The 18,207-nt window shown below is 45.7% G+C and overlaps 1 protein-coding gene across 3 annotated transcripts in view; it reads right to left on the reverse strand.

Moving 5' to 3' along the window:
* Nucleotides 1-214: 214 nt before the first annotated feature.
* KANSL3 (KAT8 regulatory NSL complex subunit 3) overlaps nt 215-18,207 on the reverse strand; it is a 30,531-nt gene continuing 12,538 nt past the window's right edge. For 2 of the 3 annotated variants that reach the window (XM_012727579.1, XM_012727580.1), the window contains exons 6-22: nt 17,293-17,424; nt 16,977-17,093; nt 16,655-16,756; nt 16,473-16,544; nt 15,406-15,480; nt 15,094-15,251; nt 13,061-13,124; nt 12,445-12,645; nt 12,096-12,252; nt 10,870-10,947; nt 9,259-9,447; nt 8,724-8,808; nt 8,215-8,345; nt 6,746-6,855; nt 6,116-6,338; nt 5,679-5,812; nt 215-4,159 (exon numbers count right to left, since the gene is read on the reverse strand). In XM_012727579.1, the coding sequence (XP_012583033.1) occupies nt 4,139-4,159; nt 5,679-5,812; nt 6,116-6,338; nt 6,746-6,855; nt 8,215-8,345; nt 8,724-8,808; nt 9,259-9,447; nt 10,870-10,947; nt 12,096-12,252; nt 12,445-12,645; nt 13,061-13,124; nt 15,094-15,251; nt 15,406-15,480; nt 16,473-16,544; nt 16,655-16,756; nt 16,977-17,093; nt 17,293-17,424 (2,049 nt within the window). In that variant the 3' untranslated portion in view covers nt 215-4,138. The remainder of the gene's footprint in view (nt 4,160-5,678; nt 5,813-6,115; nt 6,339-6,745; nt 6,856-8,214; nt 8,346-8,723; nt 8,809-9,258; nt 9,448-10,869; nt 10,948-12,095; nt 12,253-12,444; nt 12,646-13,060; nt 13,125-15,093; nt 15,252-15,405; nt 15,481-16,472; nt 16,545-16,654; nt 16,757-16,976; nt 17,094-17,292; nt 17,425-18,207) is intronic. The other variant, XM_004686132.2, reaches the window with a different exon arrangement.

Below are 18,207 nucleotides of genomic sequence, written 5' to 3' on the forward strand. Positions count from 1 at the left end.
GAATGGGTTGTGAACTGACAGCTTTAGAGACTCTTGCAATTCTTGCCCATGCCAGCATGGCTTCCTGAGCTGAAGTTACCACTTCAACCATATCAGTCTCTCTCACTCATCTTAACAAACTCTGGAATCCTTGTTCTCCTTTGTCATCTTGCATTCTCGAATATAACTGCAGTTTGGCCTCCTGCTTGTTTCAGGAATGTCCTGGTTACTTTTGCCATAACCAAGTTTCATAAGCTCTAGTAAACCTCGCGTTCTGGCCACTGGCACTCTAAGTGTTGACACCAGTTCTACAAAGTGTTCTAATGCACTTCGTTAACTGGAAGCCAAGACCAATGACCCCAGATATTCTCAACTAGTGTAAAAGACCATAATGAGGTATCACTAGGTACCTATTAGAGGAAGATTACAAGACAAAATAAAGACAATTACAGTGCAGGCAAGAATGCAGAAAATATCTTGTTACTGGAGGGAACATAAAATGTTAGTTATGCTGTAAGTGTGGCAGTTTCCTAGAAAACTGAAAACACCCCGTATGACTCAGTCATCACACTTGACATTGATCCCAGAGTAAACTCAGCTTAATTGTGCACAATAGCTTTATCTGCGACGGCCTCAAAGTGAAAACACTCAAGATGCTGCCCAGCAGGTGGAGACAGATGGCTGGGTCCCTCGCACAGTCCACGCAGCATTACAAAGGAAATACTGATGCACACAACTTGGACAGACATCGAGGGATGCTAAACAGAAAAATGCCGACCTTGAAAGGTCACACACTGTAGGACCTGATTCAAGGCTCACTCTGTACGAATGGCTGTCACGGCAGGAATTATGAGAAAGTGTATGGGTAGCGAGGAGAAATTTGTGATGGAAGAATTCTGAATTTTGAGCAAAATGACAGAACTATACGCATACACTGTACCAATGTTAATTTTCTGGGTTTCCTTATTGGGGGATGAGGTGGGGGAAACAGACCCTGTTTAACTTTTTACTATGGAGTATTTCAAACACAGAAGTTCACAGAAATGGATTTGCTTTAAGTCTCCAGCATACTGCTAATCATGTTCTGTCTATATTCCACTCATCTACTCCTCTCCAATTATTCTGAAAAATCCAAGACATTAACTCATTTTATCCATAAATACTTCAGTAGGTATTTTCCCAAACACAGCCATGAAACAAACCATTCTCTTCTTTTTCTATCTGTGGTGGAATCTGTGGAAACTGGTTCCTCAATTTCTTTAAGGAGATAGCATTCGATCTGAGATCCAGAGCAGTATTTTAAAAATTATCTGTAGTTAAGAACCAGTTTTGTGTTTTTCAAAACTTCAGTATGATGGGGATGAGCACTTCTGTGCTTCCTTCCTTCTTTGCTGGATGGGGTGGAGGGAGAAGACGTGCAGAGGGATCCTGAACACACAGAACCAAGCAGGCCCAGCCCAGAGCTCCACGGTTACTCCAGGCCTGCTGGGACATAACTGGTCACAAGAAGGCCACGCCACCACCTCCTCACCTCCACTTCAGGTCTCCCCCCTGGAAACCCAGCACAGTGCAGAGCAGAACAAACACTGGTGCAGGCGACCTGGCTCTCAGCCCCACTGTCACCATCCTCACCATGTGACTGCTGTGTGACTATCTCACCTGAAAAGGGCACTACAGATCCCACCTTTCAGCACCTGGCATCAGTGAGACGATTACAGGCATTACCATGGTAGCTTAGCGATTATATCCTGTGCCCCCCTTCACTTGCTTGAGTGGTTACCAGTGCAAATAGGAGAAATCAACTGAAAACAAGTTGAAGCCACCAAAGTTTTAATTTTTTAAAGTTGTTTTTGCTAACATAAAAACAAAACCATCCCAGCAGTTCCGCTCTAAAATCCATCCAGCCCTAGACTGTGCAAATGGCGGGGGCAAAAAAAGGCGGAAGGCGCTCCTCCGTCAGTGACCGAAGCACAAGGACTTCTTTCAGAGGCTATCAACATACATCTGTCACCCCGGAATTTAATTAAAGCCTTCTTGATCCTCCCACATTTCTGGCCAGTGGTATTACCGTGGCACTATGGACTCCAGGTCTGCTATGGAGGAAAGCTTCCTCTTCATCTCATAAGTGCGGCAGAAGAGGGGTGTAACTACTTCACCCACTTCTGCCTTTAGCCTGTCTCTCCAAGGCAAAGAGTCAATGTTCCTACAATGCTTTATCTCTAGTTCTGGCATATTTCAAGGCGCACAGCCCAAGCCTCAGGAAGTCACCCTGGGGAAGCATCCGAAGGTTTGGGCAGATACGGGACAGGGCACTAGTGGCCCCGCACAGCCCAGGAGCAGCCCCTCCGTGCTGTCTCCAAGTCATGAGTGGGCTGGTCAGGCCCTTCTGCTCATATTATAGGATTCCTAAGAGCTGCACAGAATCGCACCCTTACTGTCCTTGGCTCCTGTTGGTGCGCTATTATTCTACCTTAGTTTACAAGCCCCTGACTTGTGGGGCTCTTTCAGATTTCATGCTTTCCCAAATTTTCCATCTGAATTCTGAAATGCCTCCTGAGTTTCAGAAAGCAGCTCTCTACCACATGCAGCTCTGTCTCTGTAGTCACTAATGAGACCAGCTCTGCAGAGTCAGGGAGGGAGGGCAAGATGTTCAGGAGACTGTCTCCACACCATCATATACGACCCTCAGGCCTGCCGGCAGTACCCCAATCTGCTTCATCTGAGACTTCTGCACACTAGCTGCTCCCTCCTGACTGCCACTTAGATTGGCACAGATTTGAGCCAGGTTTTGAAATATGCTGGACCACACTGCAGCTATGGCATGCCATGGTTCCTTCCTGCCTGGGCTGCCACGTTTACCACCTTGTCTGAAAACATTCCAGTTTGGAGGGGAAGGGGAGTCTGCTCTGGAGGGTAGGTTCTCAGCCAAACCTGAAACTACCTTAGCACTGCTGTGAGCGTAAGGAAGGGCTCAGAGCTCCATCTTCAGCTTCACTGTTCCAGAAATCCTCACCTTTAGGGCGCAGGCTGATACCAAGCACCATGTGGTACAGTAGAGTTACTGCCAATAATCTTCCCACTTCTAAACAAGAAGACGAAAATTGCAGAGAATAGACATGCGGCGTTCTTGATCCCCGAGCTCCCTGGGATGGCCAAAGGGTAACTCAGCTGGTTATCCCTACTTCACTTCTAGGCACTGGAGACAGAAATCTCAGGAGTTGGGGTTTCTCCCCTCTGGCTTAGCAAACTCTTCTCATCTCCTCATGAATCAAGAGTCCCTTAGGTACTAGATGTAAAGTTTTAAGCCCAAATTGTTTTCACCCCAGGACTTATTGGCACATCCTCAAGGTACTTCATTTGCTGTTCCATTCCTCTTCTTCAGCCTTTTTGGACATGCAGGCTCGCTGGACATAGAAACTACAAAAAGCATGATGAAAAAAGAAGAGCCAGCTTCACCTCCTGGCGGCTACTGCTTTCCACATCTGTACTGGCCAATGGACTGAAAGTTGGCAGCTTAGTTCTTTTTGCCCTGTGGTGGCTTGGAATCAGGAGTTCCCAGGTTTCAGCAGGACACTCAGTATCTCATGTGGTTCCTAAGTAGAGATGCATGAAGAGAAGTCTCCGTGGCTGCTCAGTGAAGGCAGCAGCTATGTTCCAAGCAAGCCCTCTGGCACTCAACAACCAGTCACTTGGCCTGGATGACCCAGGACCTCAGTAAAGGGCTCTCAATCCTAACTCCCACAGCCCCGGACCACACGGACATCTCCTCCCAACTCGGCAAGCGGGTTCTTGCAGCACATACTTCCAAAACGAACTCCTGTATGAAATGCAATGAGCATTCCAATACTGACACTTGTGGCCAGTAACACCGGGGAGGGCTGCCTCAGAGCCACACACAGCTAGATCTGCCGAGGGGCCCGGGACTCCGGGAACGTGACCTGTAGAGGCTGAAGGACAACGTTCCCCTGCTGGCGCCATATTACCGAGCCCAGTGGTGTCACGAGACCAAGCGGTCTAACTCTGAAGACAGCTGGTGGGGTGGTAAAAGTGACTCTCGGAGAGGTCTTCAGGCAGGCGAACAGCTCCGCAGGAAAGACCGTCTCCCAGGGCACACGTGGAGCAGCACCACGACCTGTCTGGGACAGAGCCCCTGGCGTCTTCAGGGAGCTGGAGGCAGGCGCTATGCAGAAGAGGCAATGAGCAAATGTCAGAACTTTGCCAGGTGAACACATCCAGGCCCTCTGCCCTAATCATCCCACCCCCCGAGAATTTCTTCCAAGAGGCATTTCTCAGGACAGGGAAGAAGCTGGATGCATGTGTTGGAGAACCAACTGTTAACAGTCGTGCACTCTGGAGTCGGTCTCCTCTGTAACTTTTTAGGGCAAGTGACAAGTCCTCTAAGTCTCTTCCTCATTTGTAAGGTACAGATACTAGCACGACTTCCAGGACTGCTGGAAGATGGAGACAATCCACATAAAGAGTTTAAAGTATAACATGAAGTCAGCTACAAAGGTTAGGAAGAAAATGGAGGGGAAAGAAAATAGGGAAGTTGCTGAGGATGGCAGAATCAAAGGGAAGTCTTAAATTACTTCTCTGACAATAACATTTTTTGGAGTTATGTCTATTTTTTGGGTTTTGAGGAGTTGCCATGAGATGCTGAGCCCTGCACCTCAGAAAGAAAGAAGATAGAGCGTCGTTAAGATTTCACTATTCTAGATTTCACCCTTGGAAAAATGCTAAGAAGCATTTCCACTCAGTCTCTCAGCTCTAAAGTACACAATAGTCTAGTTCTATAAAGTAAACGCACAATAACATTCATCCATGCCAGAAACAAAACAGATATTTAAGTATAGTTAAGTGCTGCACAGACCTTAGAGAAGACTGGCTGCTGTTTAAGTCTATTTTCTTTTAAAATCCATACATATTGTACCATGAAACCCAAAACGTAAAAAAAAAAAAATTTCAAACTTAAAATACCACTAGCACATGTAAAAAGGCTAACAACTCCTTAATATAATATTTATCTCATTAGTGTTTGAATTTCCAGTTGTGTCATAAATGGCATCAATGGCAGTTTGTTTCCCAACCTCTAAAATTCCATCTTCCTAAAGCCTGAAGAGATTCTGAGACAACCTCTCCTAATCCCACCACCACAACAATCACTGATGCAGGTCAATCTCCTCATTAGCCTAGTTAAGAAGACCAAAGCCCGGAGAGGTTCGGTGGAAGACAGAGGATCTGAGCCAAAGCACACTGTCTCGTGGTAGGACAACTGACTGAGGTAACTGCTAGAAGTGTTCAAGTCAGCAAGTCTTCATCTAATAATAGAATCACCACAGAACTCTCCTGGTAATTATACTCCTATTTTACTGAAATGAAGACCATGTCCTTGAGTTAATGTTAATTCTATGAGGGTTCTATGAGGGAGAAGTCAAATTTTGATCTTTATTCTGTGTTTCAATTTAGTAGTGAAAAGAATTCTCAAAGACCTCTGCTACTTTCTTGTCAATATTTGCTAATCTTAAAAAAAAAGTCCCAGACTTGCTCAAAGCTATGAAGCTACAAGCCCCCAAGTCTGAATCAGTCTCTGGTCCGCCTGTGAGTCAAGCACATTGGCAGATCGTCCAGTCTACTAATCAGTTACCCCCAATCCCCCCAATAGCAGCAACTGAGCCCTCGGTCTTCCCATGTAGACTCACCTGTGAACTGGAGGGCAGCCCCTGGGCGCTGGGCTCCTCCAACGGGGCTGCTCCTGAGCCCATGGGGCTCAGAGTGGTAATTCTGCTCGGCTGGCCCCGCAGCGTCAGTGTGATGGTGGTGGGGACCTTTAAGCCTGAGAGAAAACGGCTTGTCACAGCCTCCATCTTCCTTTCTGGGAGTTTTTCTCCATATAAAACACCCCTCTTGGCCTCCTCCCAGCTGGGTCACCTATCTCCTATCAGCCAAACTGAAAGGCAACAGGAACCAGACTGTTTTCCAACCTCTCTGGGGGATGGGCCTACACAACTGGGTCCCTGAGGGTCAATGCCAGGACCCTGCAGGTTGGGTTCAACATCACACCTGCCCATGTGAGATGAAGAGGTCTCAGGGAGGATCCCTTATCTGGAAGTTCCCACGATTCTCCTGAGAGACTCACCTGATGCCTGGTTAGAGATCTGAGCCAGGCCAGGGAGGCTGCTTGCCAACTTAGCGAGGCCCCCATTGGTCAGCAGTTGGTGGATGGCTGTGGGCTTCCCACCAGGAGTGGCACCCAGGGAGGAGAGAGTGGTGGCCACAGGAATGGTACGGACAATGGTGCTGGTGCCCGTGGTGATGGCACCCAAGCTCTGCATGGGAGTGGGCAACTTCACACTGGCGGCCTGTGGGACACACAAGCCCAGGTAATCAGAACCTGTTGTCCAAAAGCAACACTCAAGTATGGAGGATCCATGACATATTATTCAAGGCTACCGTGTGCTGAGTGCCTACTACCTGCAAGGTGGCCTTGTAAGCATTTCCATAGATCACATCTAAAATGCAAAACAGCTGCGAAGGAAGTACTATTATTATCCTCATTTCACAGACTTAGAAACAAAGACACCAAGAGGTATCTTGCCCAAGGTTACTGAGTAAGTGATGAGGCCTTACACTGCTTGCTGGCTGTGAAATCAGAAGGCTGTGGTTGTCCCTGACGCAGACTCCAGACCCCGTTTCCCTGCCAAAATCAACTATGCTTAGGAGGTCCCCTCCCTACACATGCCCAGCCCAGTGGAAGGCAGATATGTACCTGTGGGGCTGGCCCTGGAGAGGGGTTTGCTGGGAGGCCAGAGGTCTTGCTGCTGATATCCTGCAAGCTGAAGCTGAGACCTTGGAGGAGGCTGCTGGCTGATGTGGCACCTAAGAGAAGACACAATAGGCACCAATCAGCACAGGCTCAGTCTGTTGTCCCAAGAGCAGCCAAGCTCATCCATCCACAACCAACAAAAACACCATGCTCTTTCCCTGAGACATTCCCAGCTCTCTCAGAAAGACACCAGAATGGAAGAGTCCCTCAGCAATGCATAAAAGCCTACATTCACTCTACACATCCTAACCTGCTCTAAATCACCTGCCCTACATTTTGATAGTTTTAGGAAAGCCAAAGAGAAATTGAATGCCACTTTCAGGTTATCTAGATTCCCTCCTTTCTTTCCAGTGAAGATGGAGGCCTTTTTTTTTTAAAAAAGATTTATTTATGGGCCCTCCCTGGTGCACAGCAGGTTGAAGCACAGCACTAAGAAGCTAAAGCCACTTCAGCATGAGTTCGATCCCCAGCCCTGGAGGTGACCCACATGGCGTGGCAGACTTCTCCTGACCTGTCCACTGCTCCCCTCAGCAGTGTACTTCATCAGTTGGCTTGTTCTGCTCCCCACTCTGTCTCTCACCGCCCCTGCACCTCTGACCTGTGCCCCAGTTCTGTATGCATAAATAAAATCGTGGGGAAAAAAAGATTATTTTATTATGCAGAACTGGGGTACAGGCCAGAGGTGCAGGTGCAGTGGGAGGATTCACCAGAGATGAATGGGGAGCAGAATAGGCAGATCAACAAAGTACACTGCTGAGGGGATCAACCGGCGAGTCAGGAGAAGTCTGCCACGCCATGTGGATCACCTCCAGGGCAGGGATTGAACTTGTGCTGAAGTGGCTGTAGTTCGCTTGCAGTGCTGTGTCCTAACCCACCGTGCCACCAAGAAGGGCCGAAGATGAAGACCATTTAAGCAAAAAAATTCCAAACACCCGACTTACGCTTCACCTTGTACATAATCCAGTGGCCTCAAAGCAAAGAATGAGACCCTCTTGAAGGAGAAGGTATCTGTATGCCTTGGCCCAGGCAACTAGCCTTTCCTTGTGTGATCAGGGAGGAGAAAGTGGAGAAACAAGCACAGGCAGAAAAGATGTCTTATTTTGCTAATGCCCAGTATTAATACCATTTCAGTTCTATTCAATCAGATAGGTTTAGAAACATAAAATGACACACAATACATTCATCTCCCACCAGTCATTTTCCCCTTCTTGTCCAGGATACACTACCTGCATACTGTAGCATTTACTGACCTAAATTTTGAGGCCAAGAACTCCCCCACCTCAAAGCTAATTCCAGCTTCATTGCAAACCTAAGACAAATCTCAGCCCAAACAAGAAACCTCCAGATTTAGTTTCCCAGAACTACCGCTCAGTAGCAGACTCAAAAGACGGCAATGACGGACCACCAGATACCTGGGAGGGACGTGCCAGGAGAGGTGGCCACCAGGCGGCTCTGGAGTGTGTGCAAGGCACTGGGCACAGTGCTGCTGGAGACCACTGAGGGGTTGGGGCTGGCTGAGACTCCCCCTTCAGAAGCACCTGACCTGGAAACACAGACAGTTCCATTACCCAAGAATCAGAAGGCAGCAGACACTGGAAATACAGGGAGGAGCCAGAGTGGGACCCAGCAACAAAATGGACACAAGTTAGAACTTTATTTCTTCATCTCACCTTCTGAATTGAACTTCTAGCTCTTCCAAAAGTCTACAGTGAGGACCTGAGGTCTTTAAGCAACGGCCAGGGACACAGTGCCTACTTGAAGTAAGAATGAGCTCTAAGCTGACCCAAAAGAACAAAAATCCTACTTGAAAAAGTCCATTCCTCAAAGAGTCCAGAATCCCCCATCTTGCCAGAGCATTAAATAGACCAGAGAGGTGAAGAGAAAGAAGGAAACAGTCAGACACACCAAGAAACTGACTCACTTGGCTGTGGTGAGAAGCCCTGTGAGCTCCTTGGCCCCTCCAGAAGCCTGCCCCAGTGCCATGGCGATGGGCTTCCCTCCTGCGGCTGCAAAACAGAAAACCCCAAGACATGTGATCGGTCGTGTGGCTTCTACCTGTCAGGGCTCCACAGACAGTGAGGACAAAGACAGGATAATGAAAAAGAATAAATACTTTAGAGTTTAGAGTTGGGGGAATTAGGAGTTATTTTTCTAAACTTTCCAAATATTTCATTATCTTTAGTTGAAATCAAATAGAATAAAGTACACAAGTCCTCACTTAACGAAGATGGGAAATTATCAATGCTAAAGTAAAGGATACTGGACTTTATGTAACGCCTTGAACACCTCAGTGTCTGCGCCTCACTCAGGGCAGTCCCTGCCTTCAGCCCCATGTGCAGCCTGTGCCCTCTACACTGGAGCAGAGGCTGCAGCCTTGGCAAACAGGGACGAGAGCAATGCCGCAGGCCCTTGGAAAGGGCCCTTGTTTCCTCTTTAAACAAGCCAAGAAAACTCACCTTCTGGAGCTCCTCCTTGGGAAGTGCAAGGCCCTCCAACTGCATCCCCTTGGGAGATAAGGGACACCTTGATCTTTGGTCGCTTGGACATCTTACTGCTAGGAAGAGGACTGGAGGGATGGTGCCGCTTCAGTTGGACCCTAATATCCTCTTTTTCTGCTTCTTCCACTTGTTCTGATGAAATGGGAACTAAGAGATGGAGATGAAGTGAGGTCTTCCACATTCCAAAAGAACCCAACAGACAGGACAGTACCAGCAAAGGCACGGCCATATGCAGACCCTCCTGCCCACCAGGTCACACTTCCAAGAAAGACTACCAAGTTAGTCCCACCTCACTCAAGACCCTTGTGGTGGACTCCAGCTTGACTCTCTCAGAGGATGGCTCCATCCCCATCCTTCATTCTATCCCGGAGTCGGAAGAAAGGGGCCTCTCAGTTGGTGGGAATGAAAAGAAGATACCCTGATCCTGCCTAGCCAAGGTCAACCAAGTAATAGCGGACCCACCACAGTGCTCTTGACAATGAGATAATTTTCCTGTTGCAAGCCCTCCCCTACATCACACCCCTGCAGGACAGTAAACATTCTAAGAAGAACCCACAGAGGAGCAAGCTACCCAGGCCTTTCTGAAAGGAAATTTTCACACAAATCTCAAGAGTTCTACCCTGCCTGCCCTAAGGGCCCAAGGATGAGGGTTTGCTTGTCAAATGGTGGCAAGGAGAGGAATGATCGCCAGGATCAAGGCTGACTTTAAGCAACTACTAGGTGACAGAACTTCTCAGTCAAGTGCACTACATAGGTCCTACTGAAAGATAAAAGGGCAGCAAGGCTCATGTCGCAGCCAGGTCTCCAGGTCACTTCTACTCTTATGGAAAAAAGCCATCTGTTTTCCCATAGGCTTCTCTCTCCACCAAAGACTCACTATGTAGATGGTCAAGGCTCTTGGATTCTTTCAAGAGAATTCACGCTTCCTTATAGATTCCCTCCTCTTTAAACCCAGGAGCTCACCCCAGCCCCTCTCCTTAGCATAGGCAATCGAGTAAGAGCAAGGCAACAGTCACATAGGCTGGGGTGGGAGTGGGAGGCCCCATTTGTCCACAGGGAGCTACTCTAGGCCACAGTCACAGTATAACCACCTGGAGGGAGTGTTTAGGCAACAAACTTAGTGACTAAAGTCTCAATAGGAAAGAAAAGGAGTTACAGGTTTTTTGTTGATGGTTAGTGCGCTTGCAGTAGCCATGATGGAAGCAGGAAAGCAGAAGCAGGGAGAAAATCACACAAGGGAACTTAGGTTAGGGAACTTTTAATGGGCAAAGGGACACAGGCACACACAGGAGCAGAGCCGAGAACTACAGTGACAACCACAATGCAAGACAAAAAGAGAAAAACACCATGAGAGGGAAATAGTGAGAATTGGAGACGACACACAAAGACTGTAGATTAAACAAAAGGAGTTAGCAAAAAACAGAATCATAGGACAGGAAAAAAAAAGCAGAGAAGAGAACGGGAGAAAGCCAAACAGAGATCAATGAAAGGAAAGGGTGAAGAAGAAATATGAGGGAGCAGGGAAGAGAAGCAGACAGCACAGGTGGAAGTTGAAGGAGCCATACTCACCAAAGAGACAGGAGGAGGTGCCAGGAGGAAGAGCTTTCCTCACCAGCATGTTTTGTTTCAGAAAAGCAGCAAACTGTGCTGGAATGAATCAGAAAGAATTACAGAATCATAGCCAGCCAGAGAAAGAAGAAAAAGAGAGGCTGTCGGAAAGATACAAAAAGGTTCCAGAAAATGCTAAATGGGTTTTTTTTCTTAGCATGGTTTTGAAACCTAATTCTCTTACTTTGCAGTTCTGTGGAATCATCTTAAACTGAAGATACTAAATTACCTATCTCATGGAGCCATTGCCAAGGTTAAGTGAGCGGCAGCGAGTCCAGAGCCAATGAGAAGCTGCGGCACGCAGCAGGGCTTACTGTTAGCGTTGCCATCATCCCACAGCTCCTATCCAGTAGCTCTGCCAACACAAGGTGCCACACTGCTGCCTCCCTCTAACATTCTGGGTCCCACTTTGAACCCAAATCACCAATCACTCACCCAGAACTCCTTAGACTCTCTCAACTATAACTGTCCCCTCCAGAAGCACACTGCTGGCTCTATTACATCCCAAGACAACGCTCTGGTTACACATCAAACACCAATGACCGAGAGGCCTCACCTTAGGGCTGCCCAATTAGATCAAATGGGAGGTAGAGCAGAGCCACGGTTTCTTCTTCCCCCTACTTACCAAATTCCCCTTTCAACCATACAAATGGGTCTCAGACTAATCTTTCACAAAGAGTCCTCATAAACTTCATTGCAAGTCCCAGTGTGGGAATCCTACCTCTTTAAGATCAAAACAAAGGGCATGACACCAGCTGAGTTGGTCTAGAATCTGATGAATAAAACTATCACCCTGTTCACAAGATCTAACTATCACCCTGTTCACAAGATCTGGAGAACTCCCTGATTGCAGGCACGGCAAGACAGGGCCTAGAGCGGAAGATCTACTCTCCCCAATTGGGAGTCAGAGAAAACTTTTGAGGCTAATGTAGTCAGCTTGTAAGTTCTAACTTCATCAGAACTTCAACACAAAGCTATAACCATACAGTCCCACTACAGTGATATGTTACCCTTGAAAATAGCCTATGTATTCATTTCAAGCTAATTTTGCATGAGAAGAAAAGTGGGGGAGGGTGCCTTTCGCATGTCCCTGGAGAAAGCGGTAATGCCAGCACTTTCCAATTGTCACATGTCGTCAATTGTTGACTGAAAGAACCCAAGAGAGGCCCCTGGGCCAGGCACCATACCTTGGGCTTGTTTGTGAGTCAACACAGCTTCTGTCCGCTGCACGTGTCTTTTCAGCAACTGTGAGCTCCCAATCTGACTCGTCTTCTGAGCAGAGGCCACTGCGGTCACTTTGGTTTTGGGACTGGAGGTGGGGCTGCTGGACACACTGGAGAGATCCTGAGTCGCATGAGGACAAGAGCTAAGTCAACGCTGTTTGGATTTCATCATCAGTTAGCATGCCCCCTTGGAATTCCCTGGCCAGAAATCTCACAGGTCTACAATACTATAGAGGAAACAGGCAACCCCAGAAAACAAATGAACGAACGCTACAATTTGACTCTCCAGATGGTTCCCACCCTCCTGCTTTACCTCTGAGCCTGAAGGTGAGGCAGGCAGTCTGGCAGCTGGGGAGGCAGGTCGACTGCCCCGCTCGGACACCTCGAAGGCCAGATCTCTGCGCGCCACATCCCGGGGCTTCTTCTTTTTCTCAGCATCCTGGTCCCGAGGCTCAGAACCCATATGCCCCTCAGCACGAGTGAGCACGCCAGTCAGAAAGTCCACAATCTCATCCTAGTTTAAAGAGATCTTTAAGTCCCCATCTGGAGAACAGAAACCTCAACAGTTTCAACTAAAATGGATTCACCTTGGTTTTAGCACCAGAAGTGCTGGTCTCTCTGGCACAAACCTTAGCCTCAATCAAAGACCAGACACCTTGGTGAGATGGCACTGTGGGGCAGTCAGGTGTCAACACTCCTCTAGTACAGCCTTTCTCCCCTGATGCAGCTTGTTTTTGCTCAGGTCTTTATTTATTATCCTCTTCCCTCTTCCTCCCTGTTCTTCCCCTCCTTTTCTTTGATTGTGACCCTAGAGACCCTAGGGTCTCTATCCCCTCATCCTTGAGTCAGTGAGGCGGCCGCCAACAAGACAGGCCTCAAAGCATTATAGAAAGGCAAACCTAACTGAGACAACACAGAAAACACCATACCTGAATACATCTGTCCACCATGCTCTGCGTCAACCCTTCTGATTTCTTCTTTGCTTTGCTTATTCTAAGAAACAAAAAGTTTAATTTCTAATTATCCCATGGCCTTGTATGGAAAAATAATAACGGATTTTTCTTGTGTTTATTTTCTAGGTAGAAAAGATAATGTGAGCCCACAGCTAAGTTTAAATAAGTGCTTTGAACCTCATTTCCACATCTGCAAAATGAGAAATCAAGGTACTTCTCTCATGGAGTTGTAAGGATTACACAAAATAAAGAACCAAAGAAAATATGGAACTCAGAAACATTGGGATGGTACACCTAGAAGTCCTAAACCTTGGCCAAACAAACTCTACCTAATTGCTATGATTTCATCTAGAAGTGCCCCAACACATACCCAGATCATGAGGTGACTGGAAGCATTGAAATGGAGTAGAAAGGGAGGGAAAATGGCCACAGGTTAGTTCTAAAGGGGTGACAGAAAATGACCACAGCTGATCCCCCTCTTTGAAAGCCAGCTTTTCAAAACCTCTGATTTCTGATGGGGGGTATGGGGGAGAGAATATGTTCAGCAGAGGGAGTAACAGGGTCCCAAATAACAGAGTGAACAACTTTCTGAGCCTTCAAATTCTGATATCTCAACTTAGTGTTTGCTGGCTTCTGAGCTCATGCTACACCCTCACTTTATAGATGAGAACAGTGAGTCCCCAGGCTAAGTAACCTACTTAGTAAAGGAGCAAGAGTAAGTAAGAAGTCCCCTAATCCTGGCCAATGCTTCTAATGCCATGCAAATGTCTAATAAGCAGTCTCACAATGTATCTCAGCAAAGGTATTCCTATCTTTTCTTACTTCCTTACAGCAATTCAATGCAACCCATTCTCTATAAAAGAACATCTGATTTATCACATAAGTATAAGGAAGCACAGCTTTAAATATCAGTGGATTAGGTATTAATCCAGAAAGACTTCTCCCACAAGTGTCTGGATAGGAAATTGACAGGTGGGAGCAATACTTGCTTTAAACTTTCTAGTTAAAACATCAAATGAAATTATCACTCAAGATTGAACATGTAAATAAAAGGACGCCCAACATCATAAACATTTCATGAAGGCAGAACTAAAGGCTCTACATGTAGTCAGTGGAAGGTGGCTATCTCAATGACTAACAGTGCCTTCCTAAACACCCCCTTAAACTCTGCTGTTTATACTCCAAATGTAGAAAAGAATGCTTAACACACACACAATCTGTTTATATTCATCCTCAGTGGAACAAAATGTACAGAAATGCCTACCCCAGTCAAAGCACTATATTGTAAATCTGAAAGTATCTTCTCCTCACAAGGTAATTACTAAATACAAAGGGAAAAATATTAACTTTACAGTAGAGAGGAGAAACCTGGCAGATGCTAACAAAAGCATGTGAGCAAGGTTATCATCCATGATAAGATACCTCAAAACCCTCATCACCCCCTTGCCCCCAAGAGATGCACTGAACTCATGTCATGTCACTTCTGTGGCATTCTTTTCCAAAATGCACTCAACCTAATCACAGAAGAAAATGTCAAAAGCCAAAACTGAGGTACAATCTAAAAATTAATTGTCTAGAACCTTTCAAAAATGTCCAGATGTTTAAAGACAAAGAAAAACTCAGAATCAAATTAAAGGAGACTTAAGAGAGATATCAACCAACAGCAACATGTGATCCTAGATTGAACCCTGGGCCAGAAAAAAAGAAACATTAGTGAGACCACTGATGAAATACAAATCTGTAGATTATAGTATCATATCATGTTGATTTCCTGATTGATCATCAATCTTTGGCTATGTAAGATCCTAACATTATGGAAATCCAAGTAAAGGGTAAACATGAACCTTTTTGTACCATTTTCGCAACTTTATAAAACTGAAGTTAGTTTAAAAATGTAAAAAATAAAGGTTTTTAATGTCTCCTGTTCATTGAATCAGGATAACCTATCATTATATGGTACCTACAGGCTTCTCTTTAACACTATCCCTGTTCTGGAGGAAACTACCCACCTGAGATTATCATCAGCTCCCCCAACCACTACCAAGCTGTTCTCAGCCCGAATCTTTTCCCGGAAGTCCTCCATGGCTTCAGGGTGACACTGCAGGGAATTCTGACCGATGACAAAGAGGACTGGAGTCTTCATATCCAAGAGGGGGTCATCCACATCCTAAAACAAGTATAGTTATTACAAATGGCCAGTTAATATTTATTGAGCACTGATCTAGCAAGTCCATTCAGAAGTCAGCGGGACAATGGCAGCCAGACATGCACTCCCTTATTCACTGCCAAACACCCAGCAACCAGCTGCACCCCGTTCTTACCCCTCTGGGGCCATCCACAGTAAGGAGAGGAAACCCAAGGCAGACAACAGCAGTGACATACTCCATCACAGATACCTGGAAATAACAGAAGTTTGTCTCAACTGACTTCACTGAGGGCCACTGAAGGTCAACTAACTTCTCTGCAGCCACACCCTGTGGAGATTCCAGAGGTGGTCTAGAACACCAGTCTGTATCATTTCTCCCTCCCTGCCCTAGCCCTCATTTTATAGACGAGGACAGTGAGGATAGCCATGGCAACAGCAGTAGGAGCACAGAAAAGATGTGCTACAACAGCCAACTACAGGACTGGACCCAAAAGGGCCCCAGAAGACACTGAACCACAGGGTGGCAGGTTTAATACATCCACCCTGTCAATTCCCTAGACCGGAGGCTTTCTGCGCACTTTTCCCTCCACTAGTAGCAAAGGCAGGCAGAAGAACACAAGTGTTGCTCTTCTCCTTTACAAAAGGAAAACATCTCCCTTTTGAGATTAATGGATAGCTCTCAAACACCCCAAACTTCTTAGAGCAGTTGCTGATTATGAGTTCTACCATCTTTGGAATCAGAAAGTATGAAGTGTCATATTGCACTAGGTCACATGCAGCAGTGGAGACTTCACTTATTTGAACTGCTTGCGAAATAGATCAGGGACATTTATGCAAGTGCATATACCTATAAACAATATACACATATGTATGTATATATAAAATAACAAGGAAAAAGTTCCTTAAGGTCTTAAAAAGGGACAGAACATGGATACAACATCAAATTCCAAAGCTATTGTTTTTGCCAGTTAAATTATTGTTTTGTTTTTCAGATGGGAGTACAGTGTGGTATTTGTGTTAGGGACAAGTGAAGGGAATCTTCCTTTAGAGATGCATGCCAAAAAATAGATAAATAAAATTATATTTGGTCTTCTTTTTCTTCTATAATTTAAAATGCACCTATGTTGGTAAAGCAAATCAGTATAGTACCTGGAACATAAGAAAGGACTCAATGGTAGTCATCAGTAGTGGCAGCAATATTCTATCCTAGGAAAACCTCCAAATACGGTGGGCATTACTTACATGACAGGCCACCAAAGCTCCTGTATTCCAGCCAATCAAAATAATGGGCTTGTGAGGGAAATGGCTGTGAATCTTTAAGAGAAGAGGGAAAAAAGACAGTAAGACAGGCGGCCACAGATGGGTGCAGAACAAGTCCAGAATGCTGGATGCACCACAATGACCTGAACTAGAGACCTTCTCACCTCTAGCACTTTGCTTCTCACTGCTCCAATCATATGTTCAAGACACTGCAGAACTCCCACCCCACTGCCATTGTTCAGCAGATGGGTAGCTACAGGGATGACCTGAAGGAAAGAAAATGTCAGCCAGCAAAGCTAAGTTTCAAATCTTCTCTCAATTCTGTTTAATCTACCCTAAATCCTTTCAACCTCGGACATTCAATTCTAAACAAAAGTTAGGGTACCTAACTTTTAAGTTCATTCATTTTGATCTACCACATTTGTCTGTGCAATCCACCAATGCTATATTACCAGTGAGAAGTCTGTCCTCTTACCCTAAACATACCTTGCCTAAGCAGGAGAGCTGAGACTGCCAGAAGCGGTGACGGCGTGAGGTAGGAAACACAGAGCTGGAGGGTCCAGAGGAGGCAATGAGGATGAGAGGTGAGCCAGGGAGTTTGCTCTGAGGAGAAAGAATTCCACCAGAGAACTAAGAAGGGAGCAGTGCACTTCAGTGAAATTCCAAGTATCCCAACCAATTCTGATTTGTTTATGAGACTGTGTAAAAGCACTATATGCAATTGGTATTAATGAAAAATTGTTAAGACATTGCCAAGGTTCTAAGCCTGGATTCTAAGTTAAGTCCTGAGCATCCAACTTACTGGCTTGTTATGAGAAAGCACTCCCACCGCAGGATCCCAGGGCCTCTTTAGCAAGAGGGATAAGGCCTCAGCTCCTGCAGCCCCAGTCTTCGTGTTGGATGACACAAGCATCCGGTCAATCAAGGAAGGGATCTAGAAGCAACAGAAAGCAAACTATACTTCCAGTGTGAGGCAAGAGACCTGCTCACCCTCTGCAATCAGTGCGGGGGAGATCCCCCAAAATGAGCCACAGACAGATTTCAATGAAACCTTCCAAACCTCCCTCCTGAGCAAAAGTATAAATAAGTGCATAGCTTAAAAGAATGGCTCTGATCATAAAACAAATGGCTACAATCCTTTGGGAAGCAATCAGATGGTATGCATATGAGACTGAAATTTATTCCTCTATCCTTCCCAAAGAATTCTACTTTTGAGACTCTTTCTTAAAAATATATACCAAAGACACACATACACAAAGTGGGTGAAAGGGGCTTATGTATACTGACTCTCAACAATAATCAGAAAGTGGCAATAACCTAAATGTGTGTATGTGTGTATGTATATGACAGTGGTCAAGCAAATTACTTATTAGATATTAAAAATAAATTAAAAATATTTAGAAGAATCTAATATAAAGACATAATTTTGGTAACATGTTAAAGGAAAATATAAAAATGATCTTTATTCAAAAAAACACCTATAAGAAAATGTTAATAGTCATCTTTATGGAATTACAGCTGATTTTCCTTTTTAGATTTCTGTATTTACTTAATGAACATCAACTAATTTTACAAATTAAAAAATATATAGGCCCTCCCTGGTGGCGCAGCGGGTTAAAGCACAGCACTGAGAATCTAAAAAAAGCCGCTTCCGCATGAGTTCGATTCCCGCCTGCCCCAGAGGTGACCACATGGCGTGGCAGACCTCTCCTGGCCC

The sequence above is a fragment of the Condylura cristata genome, unplaced genomic scaffold (assembly GCF_000260355.1).
Source record: "Condylura cristata isolate star-nosed mole 26May11 unplaced genomic scaffold, ConCri1.0 scaffold00020, whole genome shotgun sequence".
Lineage (NCBI taxonomy): Eukaryota > Metazoa > Chordata > Mammalia > Eulipotyphla > Talpidae > Condylura > Condylura cristata.